General features: G+C 39.4%; 1 protein-coding gene across 1 annotated transcript; it reads left to right on the forward strand.

Annotated features, from left to right (window-relative positions):
* Nucleotides 1-13,628: 13,628 nt before the first annotated feature.
* LOC129553944 (olfactory receptor 51G2-like) lies at nucleotides 13,629-14,537 on the forward strand. The gene has a single exon (XM_055422616.2). It carries the CDS (start codon nucleotides 13,629-13,631, stop codon nucleotides 14,535-14,537), a length of 909 nt encoding a protein of 302 aa, XP_055278591.2.
* Nucleotides 14,538-16,469: the final 1,932 nt, after the last annotated feature.

Here is a 16,469-nt window from a genome sequence, read left to right on the forward strand (position 1 = left end):
TTGTATCTCCTTAATGACTAACATTTTTGAGTATTTTTTCATATCTTATTTTCTCTTGGTACCTTTGCTACCGAGCAAAGGACTAATAGAAGCCATACTACAGCACCGTCTGTTAAGGAAAGAAAATACTTTATTGAGAGATCAACCCCAAAGGAGACATAAGACAAGACTCCATCAGAGGTCAAACTTTCATGATTTGTGCGCTTCCCTGGTGGTTCAGAGGTTAAAGCGTCTGCCTCCAATGCGGGAGACCCGGGTTCGATCCCTGGGTGGGGAAGATCCCCTGGAGAAGGAAACGGTAACCCACTCCAGTATTCTTGCCAGGAGAATCCCATGGACGGAGAAGCCTGGTAGGCTACAGTCCACGGGGTTGCAAAGAGTTGGACATGACTTAGCGACTGAACGGAACGGATTTGTATGCAGAGTATTGGCTGGCTAAGTTCTGATTGAAGGGCTTTGGGACCTTGCATTTATGGTAAGGTGTGGTAAAGGGGCTTTGGCACAGAATCTTCCTAGACAATGGACCCTTTGCTGCTGGAAGGGTTTCAGTGTTCATATTCAGGCCATGTCCCAGTCCTTTGACTCCTTGCAGAAGAAACTTTGGTTCCAGGTGTTGTTTGAGGTCAAAATTTTCTCCTCTTGCTCATCCTATGGCTGTAAGACTTAAGGTTTTACTCGGTTGCATCAGGAAAAAAAAATCAGCATCTTGTTAGAATCAGTATATTGCCAGCTTGGGGCTTGATGTGTAGTTACACCTTTTCTTTGGTAAAGTTTTGTTTTCGTTTTTGCCATTTTATGGTATTTATTTTCTAATTATTGATTTGTGACATTTTATTACATTGGGTTGATCAAAAAGTTCCTTCAGATTTTAAGTAAAAAAGACACATTTTTTCATTTTCACCAAGAACTTTATTGAACAACGTATTTACTATTTTCTTCTACTAACTTCTGCCATTTTCAGGCAACTTGATAATTCTATGTTCCCAAAACCTTTTATCGTTTTGAGTAAAGAGCTGTTCCAGGTGCCTTTTCTAGTTTTCCTGGAATTTGAAATTATTTTTTTTCACAATGAGAATTTTGTAAAGACAAAATAAATGGAAATCCAAAGTTGCAATGTCTGGTGAATATGAATGAATCAGAACTACCATTGTTTGGGTTTCTGGAAGGAGCTCATAATAGAGGACTCCCTTCCAATTCTGCATATACACAACTTTACCTTCTTTGGATGAAGACTGGACTTTGGTGTGGTAGATGGTGGTTCAATATCTTCTGTTCTACATTATTTTACAGTATCCGCTTTCATCACCCATCAAAGTTTATTTTAAAAATGGAAATTTTTTTATGTTTAAGTAGAGAATCACATGCAGAAATATGGGCAAGAAGGTTTTCTCCACCTATATGGAACCCAAACATCAAAGCGATGAACATAACCAAGCTAGAGCAAACAATTTTCTGTTCTCTTATTTATTTATTTATTTTTTTGATGTTTATTATATTTTATTTTTAATTTATTTATTTTAATTGGAGGCTAATTACTTTACAATGTGGTATTGGCTTTTGCCATATATTGACATGAATCCACCACGGGTGTACATGTGTCCTCCATCTTGAACCCCCCTCCCACCTCCCTCACCATATCATCCCTCTGGTTCATCCCAGTACACCAGCCCCGAGCATCCTGTATCATGTGTTGAACCTGGACTAGCGATTTGTTTCACATATGATAATATACATGTTTCAATGCCATTCTCCAAAATCATCCCACCCTCGCCCTCTCCCACAGAGTCCAAAAGACTGGTCTATACATCTGTGTCTCTTCTGCTGTCTCGTATACAGGGTTATCATTATCATCTTTCTAAATTCCATATATATGCGTTAGTATACTGTATTGGTGTTTCTCTTTCTGGCTTACTTCACTCTGTATAATAGTCTACAGTTTCATCCACCTCTTTAGAACTGATTCAAATGTATTCTTTTTAATTTCTGAGTAATACGCCATTGTTAAATGTACCACAGCTTTCTTATCCATTTGTCTGCAGATGGGCATCTAGGTTGCTTCCATGTCCTGGCTATTATAAACAGTGATGTGATAAACATTGGAGTACATGTGTCTCTTTCAATTCTGGTTTCCTTGGTGTGTATGCCCAGGAGTGCGATTGCTGGGTTGTATGGCAGTTCTATTTCCAGTTTTTTAAGGAATCTCCACACTGTTCTCCATAGTGGTTGTACTAGTTTGCATTCCCACCAACAGAGTAAGAGGGTTCCCTTTTTCCACACCCTCTCCAGCATTTATTGCTTGTAGACTTTTGGATAGCAGCCATTCTAACTGGCATGAAATGGTACCTCATTGTGGTTTTGATGTGCATTTCTTTGATTATGAGTGATGTTGAGCATCTTTTCTTGTGGTTGTTAGCCATCTGTATGTCTTCTTTGGAGAAATGTCTATTTAGTTCTTTGGTCCATTTTTTGATTGGGTCATTTATTTTTCTGGAATTGAGCTACAGGAGTTGCTTGTATATTTTTGAGATTAATCCTTTGTCAGTTGCTTCATTTGCTATTATTTTCTCCCATTCTGAAGGCTGTCTTTTCACCTTGCTTATAGTTTCCTTTGCTGTTCAGAAGCTTTTAATTGTAATTAGGTCCCATTTGTTTATTTTTGCTTTTATTTCCAATATTCTGGGAGGTGGGTCATGGAGGATCCTGCTATGATTTATGTCAGAGAGTTTTGCCTATTATCTTTTTTTAAATGTTAATTCATTTATTTGGCTGTGTTCGGTCTTAGTTGTAGAATATGGGATCTTCCTTGGGTTGCACGGACTCCCTAGTTGTGCTGTGTGGCCTCCAGAGTGTGTGGGTTCAGTGGTTTTGGCTCTTGGGTTTAGTTCCTCCACGATATGTGGGGTCTTACTTCTCTGACCAGCAATTGAATCCATGTCTCTTGCATTGCAAGGTGGATTCTTAACCACCGGACCGCCAGGGAAATCCCCATTTTCTTATTCTTAATAAAGCAGCTTTGCAACAAGGAAAAGCATTCTAATTCATTAAAGGATGAAAAGTTTACTTAAAAACAAATGTTCCTCATTTATAATAAAACAAATAATCTCAGTATCTGGGAACTAAATGCAAAGAAGCTGGACCTGGCCCACATGAGATTTAACCCACTATTACATCACAGAGATACCTAAACAAGTGACTCAAGAGTTACGACTCTTGAACCACAGTAGGGAGACAAATATAAATTAGATCCATAATTGGGTAATTATACTAAGAGGGAACACTTTAAAAATATAACATTTATTTTTGAGGATAACTGCTTTACAGTATTGTGTTGGTTTCTACCAAACATCAATATGTATCAGCCACAGGTTAGCCCATGTCCCCCTCCCACCTAAATATCCCTCCCCCTCCCTAACCATGACACCCCTCTAGCTGGTTACTGAGCGCCAGTTTGAGTATGGGGACACTTTTTTTTTTTTTTTAAACACAGTTTCATTAGTGTTTTAGAAGAAGGTGGTCAGGTTCAGATATTTGTAGGGTTTGGGAATCTGGGCTCAAGATCTGAGATATCCCTTTTAATGTGGGCACTGAATGGCAATGGATAAAATTTATGACAACAACTGAGAATTGGTGGATATGATGTTCTCTGGAAAGTGAAGGTCATCTTGATAAACTAATTAGCTGTCATCTTGATAAACTAATTAAGTGATCTAAGCTGTTTTTCTTTTTCTTTTTTTTAAAAGCTGTTCTTCTATGTGAGAAATCTATTATTCTCAACTAATTTCATTTTGTTATTTTTCCTAAAGATCTTACCCTCACCAAAGATTAGACGGGAAATTTCAATAGGAGCAGCTGGGAAATACTCAGGCCACCACAGTGAAAGTCTGTATGCTCCATGCTGGGAATAAAGATTTCAAATTGTTTATCCCTACAAAGACTCAGGAGTAATATGAAGAATGACATTAGTGAGTGAGAATGGGTGAGATTTGGAATAGTTTGTATAGGCAAAATTTTTAAGGTTTATTATTTAACTTCATAAACACAGAATATGGTAAGGGATGGTCTCAGAAAAAAATGTGTGTACTCCACTGTCTGTCGGAGGGGCATTCAGTGTGCTCACAGTTGATTTTATCTGGTTAAATAAGCTCAGGTAAAACAGACCATGAAAAAGTCTCCTCTCTGACATATGGCATATTACATTTGAATGTTAAACAGATTTCTTGCTTAATCAATAAACATTACTAACTGTGCTTTATTGTATCTTTGCTATAATCTCAAATAAAGTAGAAAGCCAGGCATGTAGAGAAAAAAAACATTACTGAATTTTGGGTAAATAATCATACTCATGTTGAATTAGATCAACAAATTATGCATTCTATAAAATTTATTGGTACTAAAAATGAACTATTTGCTAACACAAGTATACAATAGCCGTGCAAAATGTCCCTGATGATGTTTAGTCACTAAGCCATATTCAACTCTTTGCGACCCCATGGACTGTAGACCACAACGCTTTTTGTTTAAGTCTCACTGCTTGCTCTAATATTGGGGACAAGAAACAGAAGGGTTCTGTCTACCTGTCCCTGCTTTACCTGATAGGCTAGTCATTTTTTCAAAAATATCAATCTGAGTCAATTTGAATGGGAGTTTCAGAAATAAGATATCCACTAAAATTCTACACATTTATCTTTAGAAAATAAGAAAATTAGAACTAACCTCAAAATCCTTATTAGATTTTTTTTTTAATCTTGATATTTGTTGCAATAAGTAGAAAAGTTGAGAGAGGCTCTAGGAAGCTCACCCTTTGTTGGATAAGAGCACATTCTGCTCAGATCACTCACTGTGCTTTCCAGCGTTAAGGATCTGGTGACAGATGTCTTTTCAAATATGATATTTTAGCAAAGGGGTGATTTCACTACCAATATTTCCAATTATATCATGGTAAATAAAATAAAAATGAAGCTGACACTACCCTTATGGCAGAAAGTGAAGAGGAACTCAAAAGCCTCTTGAGGAAAGTGAAAGAGGAGAGTGAAAAGGTTGGCTTGAAACTCAACATTCAGAAAACAAAGATCATGGCATCTGGTCCCATCACTTCATGGGAAATAGATGGAAAAACAGTGGAAACAGTGTCAGACTTTATTTTTTTGGGCTCCAAAATCACTGCAGATGCTGATTGCAGCCATGAAATTAAAAGACGCTTACTCCTTGGAAGGAAAGTTATGACCAACCTTGACAGTATATTAAAAAGCAGAGACATTACTTTGCCAACCAAGGTCCGTCTAGTCAAGGCAATGGTTTTTCCCGTGGTCATGTATGGATGTGAGAGTTGGACTGTGAAGAAAGCTGATCGCCGAAGAATCGATGCTTTTGAACTGTGGTGTTGGAGAAGACTCTTGAGAGTCCCTTGGACTGCAAGGAGATCCAACCAGTCCATTCTAAAGGAGATCAATCCTGGGTGTTCATTGGAGGGACTGATGCTAAAGCTGAAACTGCAATACTTTGACCACCTCATGAGACGAGTTGACTCACTGAAAAACACTCTGATGCTGGGAAAGGTTGGGGGCGGGAGGAGAAGGGGACAACCGAGAATGAGATGGCTGGATGGCATCACCGACTCTGTGGACATGAGTTTGAGTGAACTCCTGGAGTTGGTGATGGACAGGGAGGCCTGGCATGCTGTGATTCATGGGGTCGCGGAGAGTCGGACACGATTGAACAACTGAACTGAACTGACTGAATGGAGGTGATGGAATTCCAGCTGAACTAATTCAAATTCTAAAAGATTATGCTGTTAAAAGTGTTATATTCTATATTCCAGAAAATTTGGAAAACTCAGCAGTGGGTACGGGACTGGAAAATTCAGTTTTCATTACAATTCTAAAGAAAGGCAATGCCAAAGAATTTTCAAACTCATTTCTCATGCTAGCAAGGTCATGTTCAAAATTCTTCAAGCTAGGCTTCAATAGTACATGAACCGAGAACTTCCAGATACACAAGCTGGATTTAGAAAAGGCAGAGGAACCAGAGATCAAATTGCTAACATCTGTTGGATCATAGAAAAAACAAGGGAATTCCAGAAATAAACATCTACTATTGTTTCATTGACTACGCAAAAGCCTTGACGGTACAAATCACAACAAACTGGAAAATTTTTGAAGAGATGGGAATTCCAGACTACTTTACCTGTCCCCTGGGAAACCTATATACAGGATAAGAAACAACAGTTAGAACTGGATATGGAACAACAGACTCGTTCCAAATTGGGAAAGGAGTACATCAAGGCTATATATTGTCACCCTGCTTATTTAACTTCTATGCAGAGTACATTTCTCAGTACAGAGAAATGCTGGGCTGGATGAAGCACAAGCTTGAATCAAGATTGCTGGGAAAGATATCAATAACCTCAGACAGGCAGATGACACAACTCTAATGGCAGAAAGTGAAGAGGAACTAGACAGTCTCTTGATGAGGGTGAAAGAGGAGAGTAAAAAAGCTGGTTTAAACCTCAACATTCAAAAAACAAAGATCATGGCATCTGGTCCCATCACTTCATGGCAAACAGATGGGGAAAAAGTGGAAACAGTGACAGATTTTACTTTCCTGGGCTTCAAAATCACTGCAAACAGTGACTGCAGCCATAAAATTTAAAAGAAACACTTGCTTTCTGGAAGAAAAGCTATGACTAACTTAGCATATTAAAAAGCAGAGACCACTTCGCAAACAAAAGTGCATATAGTCAAAGCTAAGGTTTTTCCGGTAGTCATGTACAGATGTGAGAGTAGGACCATAAAGAAGGCTGAGCACCAAAGAATTGGTGCTTTTGAACTGTGGTGCTGGAGAAGACTCTTGAGAGTCCCTTGGACTACAAGGATATCAAACCAGTCAATCCTAAGGAAATCAACCATGAATATTCATTGGAAGGACTGATGCTAAATATAAGCTCCAATACTTTGGCCACCTGGTACAAAGAGCCGACTCATTGAAAAAGACCTTGAGGCTGAAAAATATTGAGGGCAGGAGAAGAAGGGAGCATCAGAGAATGAGATGGTTGGATGGCACCACCGACTCAGTGGACATGAGTTTGAGCAACTCTGGGAGATGGTGAAGGACAGGGAAGCCTAGTGTGCTGCAGTCCATGGGATCATAAAGAGTCAGACACGACTTAGCAACTGAACAACAAAAAAAAGAAGACAGACACCTACTGAACCTGTACAAATAATCACTGCCCTGAAAATAAGAATATACACTGGTCAACATTTGACAAGATTGACTGTTGACTTGTTCTTAGATATCTGTGCTTTCTCAGCAACTCCGACACCTCTATGTTGGTTATTCTCTGGTCTCTCTAGATAAATCTACTCACTGCATTTTCTGGTCAGTCTCCAAATACAAATGTTGCCTTTTTCAGTTCCAAGCACCTCTCTCTACTAGGCTACAAACAAACTGACACCTGACTTGGGAATAATTACATGTGTCTGCTATACAGAAATCTTAAATTCCACAAGCCCAAATAGAATTTATTCTCTGCTGCTCCATCCTCAACTGCTACTTCCTTCTTCCTGCTCCAACTTTAGAGTCTTCCATTAGGGGAATGGTATGCCTGTTCTCTTCTTCACTCCAGTCAAACTATATGAACTATTGGCCCTAGATGATCATCATTTTCTCATAATTTCCAATCACTTACTAATATTGTAGATTTACTTTCTCAATATTTTTCCATAAATCTTCACTTCTGCATTTCCATTGTTCATGCCTCAAGTTTGATAGTGAACAGTTGCCTCAGTTTAGATACTGAACAATTCCACTTGTTGGTTTCCTTGTCTGCATGCTCAAACCACTCCAAACAGAACTGAAAAATCTAAGCATGATTATGTTGCACATGTATTTAAGCTTTTCCATTGTTCCTCTTCCCTTACAGGTTTCTCTTTGCTCACAACTACCACTATTATTCATTGATAATTTTCTAGCTCAAAATGTTCATTTCTGATTATATATTCTATGCTCTGAAATAAATAACCTTCCTATTTACCCTTCTGATAACCTCTATCAAGTTACTGTAATTGTTCCTGCTATTCTCTCTTCTTTAAATATGTTCCTATTATTTAGGAGTCCATAATAGTATCCATCTAGCTTTGAATTGATAAGCCATGTTAATTCATGGTCCTTGACAAAACTCTGAGAACTAATCCTCTGAAATGTTCATATAGTTATTGAGTAATTGATCATTATCTATGCCCAAAGTAGTAACCCAGAATGAACCAGATTGGCAGCATGTTTAAGATAAACATAGAATTTATTATGTGCACTTGTTGATTAGTTTGGGGTTTTATAACCAAAAACTTTTAAAAGATCTCTCACTCTAGTCTTATCTGGATAGAGACATCTCTCATATGTCTCTGAGATTTGCTGCTAGACTGATTCTTCAAGAAATAGTTACACTGAGAAGGCTCTTATGTGACCTCTCTAGGCTTCCCTGGTGGTGGTAGTGATCAAGAAACCACCTGCCAATGCAGGAGACATAAGAGATGCAGGTCAATCCCTGGGTCAGGAACATCCCCTGGAGGACAGCATGGCAATCCACTCCAGTATTCTTGCCTGGAGAATCCCATGGACAGGGGAGCCTGGGAGCCTACAATCCATAGGGCTGCAAAGAGTCAGACTGGACTGAAGCAACTGAGTACTCATGCATGAGACCTTTCTAGCCTTTCGCCAAAGTATATCTTTTTCCCGCTGTCCTACAGAGTGTCCCTTGCTACATTAAATCTCAGTCACAAGACCAGCTTTATGGTGAGTTGCACAAGTGCTTTTAGTGAATCACTGAACTAGGGAGTGGGTGTGGGACTCTTGAGATGGCCCCTCTATATCATGTCCAGTTTGGTCGATACAATACTTACCAAACCACTTCTATGTAGCTCCACACATTCTGTGACCAGAATCTGTATCTTTAATCTCTCTCCTTTAAAGCAAAACCCAGACCCATTTCAAATGCTCCTAATGAATCTTTTTAATCTCCTCCACCATCATAATCATTCTTGGGAAAAATAAAGAACTCACTTTTAAGAAGGAGGGAAGAGGATAGGGAACTCTCAATGAAAAAGTAAACTCTATATTATTGTATCAAAGATTGAGCAGTATTAAGTGAATTTATCTTGGAAGATATCTGTTAAGATTATCACTTATGGAAGTAATGCTCTAGATATTCAGCTCTCACCCTTCTGTATATTTATAACTTAAGAAAATATTATCTGGATTTGGAGGAGGAGGGTTGGAGGATATAAAGGATTGTATGTACTACAGATCTAAAATGCTAAGTCGCTTCAGTAGTATCCGACTCTTGCCTGGACTGTAGCCTGCCAGGCTCCTCTGTCCATGTGATTCTCCAGGCACGAATACTGGATGGAGTGGGTTGCCATACCCTCCTCCTCAAGGGGATCTTCCTGACCCAGATATCAAACCTGCATTGCTTATGTCTCCTGTATTGTCAGGTAGGATCTTTACCACTTGAGCCACCTGCATCTAAATATGATGTCAGATATTTCTGGGGCCAGAAAGCTACAATCTGTTTGATGACTAAGAAAGTAAGCCTGAAGCAGAGCTGACTGTGTGTTCTAATCTTATATCATACATCCTTTGGAGAGCTGGCAAAGATTCACAAAAATTAGCAGTGGACAGTTCTGTCTGCCACATGCACATGTGACGCTTCTCTGAGAACCTATACCACAGGGACTGAATGTAAGCCTCCAGGGAGAGCCAGATCAGTGCTTTATAAAGCTACTCACTTGAAACTATGCTCAAGGCAGAAATCCTACAAAGTCCCAGTTGCACTTGATTTGGAGAAGTTGTGTCCCTGCCCCGGGGTCAGGTGAGTAATCAAAAAACCTTGAGCTAGTTTAGCTCAAATCACAGTGTATGGTATTGGGAATGGCAGTAAATCATGGTCTATCCTAAATATGGTTACAAACTCAATTATGAAGATTTCTGAGGCAGGATGGACATTTGTTGGAGGTATACAGCATCTCTTTTCTTCATGTATGATACATTCTATATCTTTAGGAAACCATCCCTGGCCCCTCTTTCCTCACCCGATAATCACTCAATTCTTGCCATTTAGCTTAAGATCAACTGCAAGTCCATAATTAATGTAAGGAAGAAGTAATATCTAAAAGAAAAGAAAAGGAAGGCAAGGAGGCAGGGAGGGAGGCTTTCCAGGTGACTCAGTGGGTAAAGAATCTGCCTGTGATACAGGAGATGCAGGAGACGTGGGTTTGATCCTGGGTTGGGAAGATCCCCTGGCAGAGGGCATGGCAACCCATTCCAGTATTCTTGCCTGGAGAATCCCCATGGACAGAGGAGTCTGGTGGGCTACAGTCCACAGGGTCACAAAAGTCAGACGTGACTGAAGCTACTGAGCACGCATGAGGAAGAAGGAAGGAGGCAAAGAAGAAAAACTGGAAATATGGTTTGTAATTCTCACACTACGTTGTAATAGAGGAGGCACAAAGTATTTATCAATGAAGCCCTCATAATGAAGAGGTATGTAGAGGTCTTGTCTTAAAGGAAATAGTTTAAAGGACTGATAATATTAAATCTATACTATAATATTTTTAAAAAGCACAGTAGCTCTGCATTTATGCTTTGAAGAAGTGATATGATTTAGTTTATGTAGCATTTCTCAGGGCAGTGCAAGAAACTCCAGGACTCTGTGCAGCTTTAGCTCTCTGAAGCAGTGCTAACACCTTTAAAGATCTGTATGACCAGAAAGTCACTAAGCACATTGGAAATGTAGCAACATTTCTCAGAAAGTTGTACATTCGGAAAAAAAAAAAAAAAGACTTTTGGAATTCTACTTACACTATTTTCTATAAATATTAGACACAGATCAATAAAATGTCATAACCCTTTGGTTATCATTATTATAATAATGAGATACTCAAAGAAGAAACTATGGATTATCCAGAGAGAAGCATGCATTGGTTGGTAGTGCAAGCTCTGACTTTTGTCCAGATGTGCTCTGTCTTCCATTGCTTGGTAACTCCTGTCATTTCAGCATTTCTTTGTGAGAAAGTCCAGACATTTTTAGTGTATCTCTCTTCCCCACGTGTAAATGAATTCTGAAACTGTATGAATGTTCCTTATGTGTATGTGTGTGTGTGTGTGTGTGTGTGTATGTGCTCAGTTGCTCAGTCATGTCCAACTGGTTGGGACCCCATGGACTGTAGACCGCCAGGCTCCTCTGTCCATGGAATTCTCTAGACAAGAATATTGGAATGGGTAGACTATCCCTCCTCCAGGGGATCTTCCCGACTCAGGAATTGAACTGGGGTCTCCTGCGTTGCAGGCAGATTCTTTTCCAGCTGAGCTACCAGGGAAGCCCTTGTACAACTATACTTCCTCAGAATTTGGCTTCATATATCCCACTGCTGCTGCTGCTGCTGCTGCTAAGTCGCTTCAGTCGTGTCCGACTCTGTGCGACCCCATAGACGGCAGCCGACCAGGCTCTGCCGTCCCTGGGATTCTCCAGGCAAGACATTGGAGTGGGTTGCCATTTCCTTCTCCAATGTTTGAAAGTGAAAAGTGAAAGTGAAGTCGCTCAGTCATGTCCAACTAGTAGCGACCCCATGGACTGCAGCCCACCAGGCTCCTCTGTCCATGCGATTTTCTAGGCAAGAGTACTGGAGTGGCTTGCCATTGCCTTCTCCGCATATATCCCACTACCTCTCTGCAAAGCCCAGCTATGTGGCAGACCCATAATAATTACTGAATTATGCTGGCAGAACTAGTTCATACCACTAACCAAATGCAGTACCCAGTGCTGTTTTTCTTTCATACATTCCCCTCTCTGGTAATTCTCTGCATTCCTAGTGTATCTGTGATTTTAAACACACTGTGACTAAAAGCGCATGTAGCACAGGGAATTCTACTCAATGCACAGTGGTGTCCTCAATGGGAAGCAAATCCAAAAGGCAGGGAGATATACTTTTATATGTATGGCTGATTCATTTTGCTACCCAGTAGAAGCTAACACAACATTGTAAAGCAACTGTACTGAAATAAAAATTAATTAATTAAAAAATAAAATTTGTCAAAGGCAGGTGGATAGATACCAAGTCCACTCATTGCCCATCTCTCCCTCTGCAACCACAACTCAGAAAAACTGTATTCGGACAGTACAGATAAATCATGGCACTCACCCACCCTCACATTTCAGTAGTTTACCCATTAAATATAAATACAACTTTCCTTTTTCTATTACAGATCCTTTGTTAAGTATAGTAGCACGACACCTGCCATCTTTGCCTTTCTTACAGGTGTTTCTCCTGCTTCTTCTTCTTTTTCTTCTTCTTCACCCACTATTTGTCCTACCATCAGTGCCAATATGTTTTTACTATTCCATTGCCATGCCTTGTTTTGGTTTTGACAACATTGCTCACGTTTCACAGAATATCTTTCCTGGGTTTTCCCTAGACTAAGAGTTAACATGTGAAATGGGGACTGCAGGTATTCTTCATGACTTCATAGAGCAGCATTATAGTTGGTTTATGAAAAAGAATTAGACTATAATGAAAATTAACTGTTCATAACTGCCACATACATAAGACTGCCCAAGGAGATGTTGACAAAGAGAAGCATCATTCAATGTGAACAGGGTCTCATTTGAACTCCATGAACTGAGATTCCACACTTTATTCCTTTATTTAATAATCATCCGTGAGGGAATCAGAATCATTATAAAGTTGAGTCATGGAGAGCAGGATGCAGATACAGAGTTGGAATCTTTTACGTGTCCCATGGTCAGTGCCCTCATGAATTAGTTAATGGATGTGTTCTCTGTGGACCCATGGGTTAGTGGACCTTCAAAAACATAAGCTATACATCATCTGATAGTATATTATTTAAACTGAGTACATAGCATGAGCTCAGTAATTGTGCAATGGCATTGAGATTATACTGTATTTCTAATGACAAATATTATTTAGTTTTGACTTTCCTTCTCTCACATGTCTGTACCAGATATTCAAATATTTTTTAGAGATCTGTAGCTAGGATAAAGAAGGGACATAAATCCAGGAAAAATACAGATAAAACTCAAATTCTTCCTAGTATTTGTCACAGGTATTAGTTCTGATGTCCTAATTGTCAGAGCAAAAGATAGATCTGGTTATATCAGGAGTTCAGAGTTACTATTAACATTCTTATACACTTTATTTTCTAACTCCCAAGAAGTTATTAAATACAATTATACAAATCTCGATTTCTTTAGAAGTCTATTATTATGGTACAAAAACTGATTTAGATTATGTGCAAGGATGCTGCACTCTCAATACAGAGTTTCCCTTTGCCTTTTTTATCCTTTAAAACATCTGACTATGAGGAAGAACTTTTCTATAAATAAAAGGTCTAATTTGCTTCTGCAAACTAGGACAAACCACCCAGAAGAGAGTGTAGCATTATACCCTAGAGGAATGTCTGAAGAAATAGGATTCAGTGTTGTGAGGAGAGAAAAAGAGCAATATTAATCTGAAGACATGGCCCAGGGGTGCTAAATGGGATGAGATGATAGAATAACTATGAAAGAATAACTTTTTGCTGTCTCCATAATTTCTAAAGGGCAAAAATCTCTCAGAGTTATGACGATTCCTATCAACAATAATGCCAGCAGTTTCTTCTTCATACTGATGGATTTCCCAGGACTGGAGACTGCTCACTGCTGGACAGCTATTCCTGTCTGCTTCATCTATCTTCTCTCTTTGCTGGGCAACATCACCATACTGTACATCGTCAAGTCTGTTCCCAGCCTCCACACTCCCATGTACCTTTTCCTCTCCATGCTCTCAGTGGCTGACCTGGGGCTCACAGTTTCCACACTGCCTTCCATGGCAGCTGTTTTTCTCCTGGGCCAGAGGAAGGTGGGAGCTGCCACCTGCTTTGTGCAACTCTTCTTCATCCACACATGCTCAGTAATTGAGTCAGCTGTGCTGTTGGCCATGGCTTTTGACCGCTGTGTGGCTATCCGAGAGCCCTTACGCTATGGCACCATCCTGACAACCAAGCGCATTGGGGCCACTGGGCTGGCCAGTGTGTCCCGGAGTGCTGCCCTCCACCTGCCCCTGCCTGTACTCCTTGGAAGACTGCAATTCCAACCTGTGAATGCACTGTCACATTCCTACTGTGTTCACCCTGACGTTCTGAGGCTGGCCAGTTCCAGCACAGTTGTGAACAGTGGCCTTGGGCTCTTTGTGATGCTCTCCACACTGGGGCTGGATGCGGTCCTCATTCTCCTCTCCTATGTGATGATTTTGAAGACAGTGTTGAACATTGCTTCCAATGCTGGACAGCTGAAAGCCCTCAACACTTGCATTTCCCATATTTGTGCTGTACTACTATTTTATACACCACTGGTCAGCCTGTCTGTGATCCATCGCTTTGGGAAAAAGAAGCTGCCAGCTCAGATATACATGCTTCTCTCCTATTTGCACTTTCTTGTACCTCCAATGCTCAACCCAATTGTCTACACTGTCAAAACCAAAGAAATTTGAGTGTGCATTCTGAAGATGTTTCAACCCAGAAAGTTCTGAGCCTAGAACACTGAATGATAAAACACTGGTTATGACAGCTAGCCTGCTGACTGAAAATTTCTCAGAGAGGAGGCAGAGAATTCCTTCCCTCTGGTCTATCAATTAATCTTTGAAAAACACTTACTGAAATACATTTTAATGTTTTTCTAGCCATCAAAACAGTGCCTGCTTAATGAAAAAAAGAATATGCTTCTTGTGTGAGAAAGTCATTACCAGCCTGTTAAAAAACTCAAGATTGTTATAGAGGAAACTGACAGCCTCCTGAGAGTATCATTTTCATGTAAAAGCAAGCAAATTAGATAGGATTCAAAAATTGCATCTAAGATTTCTTCCAACTAAAAGCCTAGAATCATACAAAATTAAACTCAAAAGAACCTCACCTGGTTTACTATCTGAAAATCTGTCAAAAAAGTGAAATAAAACTACGTTTTTCTTATGATCTGCATACTAACTAGAGAGATGAGTTACACTGGAAAATGTAAACCCAGTGAAATTCTTCAAAAATTAAAGTGCACTTAAGAAATAAATGTGTTCGTTATCATAATAAAATGAAGTGTGTCACAATGTGAATATTATGCAGCCCAGAATTTCTTTAAACTCCAGGACATCTGAAAAGCAGAAATAGCCTCTAATATTTTCCAGTCCTTTGAATGTAGTTAAAGTACTGTTCCTCACTTCCTAATAGAGACATAGGATATTTTGTGCCCTCAGAAACTATCATGTTATAATCTTTGAAGATAAATACCATGTATAAGTTGGTTGTCTCTGAATTTTAAGGAAGATTTAAAAAAATAAGCAAAGTTGTCATCCCGTGAGGCCATTTTTATGAGAACTGACTGGATTTTTATAAACAAGTCAAAGCTAGAGAAACTGATTTACTTTGTCAGAGTCTCTTTCTTTCTGGACTAAATCATTAGCTAACATCTCTGATGGAACTGATCTTTGCCAAAATAAACATTATCAGGTCAAGTAAGTCTGTCACTCACATGCTAATATCTTCCATCAAGTTGTACCATATTGGGGCTTCCCTGATGGCTCAGATGGTAAAGAATCTGCCTTCAATGTGGAAGAACTGGGTTCAATCTCTGGATTGGGAAGATCTCCTGGAGAAGGGAATGGTTACCAACTCCAGTATTCTGACCTGGAGAATTCCATGGACAGAGGAGCCTGGTATTATACAGTCCGTGGAGTCACAAAGAGTCAGACACGATTGAGCGACTTTCACTTCACTTCTCTGTACCATATTAATAGTTTCTTACGACATTGGGATGGAAAGAAGAAAGGGCACACATTACCCATATTTTATTTCTCCCTCACAGAGTCATTCATTTAAATCATATTTATTTACCTATGCTGAGCTAATCCTTAGTCAAAGTATAAGAAAACCAAATTGGAATATCATTTTCTCAGTGTGAAAGTTTAAGTTATCAGGGGAAATAATATTGTAAACAAATAATTCTCCAGTAATTTAAGGTGCTTTGATGACAGACAGTACAAGTTAGAATGAGGACACACAGAAGGATGGGTCCATCTCCTTATTGGGATATCAAGAGACACACCTTTGTACACTTATTAAGATTTCCCAAAATCTGTGGAGAATAATATATCATTTACAAATATTGCATTTCAGCTTACAAAATTTGAATCTACTAAATTAGTGTAATTTACAGATAGCTTGAGAAGAGAGAAAATATTTTAGTATATATCCAGAATACCAAATTATGAAACATCAACAATATTTGAAGAAAACTCTAAAATCATCCCTCACCAGTGTATTTCAGTTCAGTTCAGTTCAGTCGCTCAGTCGTGTCTGGCTCACCGCGACCCCATGTATCACAGCACGCCAGGCCTCCCTGTCCATCACCAACTCCCGGAGTTCACTCAAACTCATGT

The sequence above is a fragment of the Moschus berezovskii genome, chromosome 14 (genome assembly GCF_049115385.1).
Source record: "Moschus berezovskii isolate FMDL1 chromosome 14, NW_MosBer_1.0, whole genome shotgun sequence".
Lineage (NCBI taxonomy): Eukaryota > Metazoa > Chordata > Mammalia > Artiodactyla > Moschidae > Moschus > Moschus berezovskii.

Excerpts from the sequence above, each read along its gene's own strand:
- LOC129553944 (XM_055422616.2), top strand. The coding sequence starts at position 13,629 with ATGACGATTCCTATCAACAATAATGCCAGCAGTTTCTTCTTCATACTG.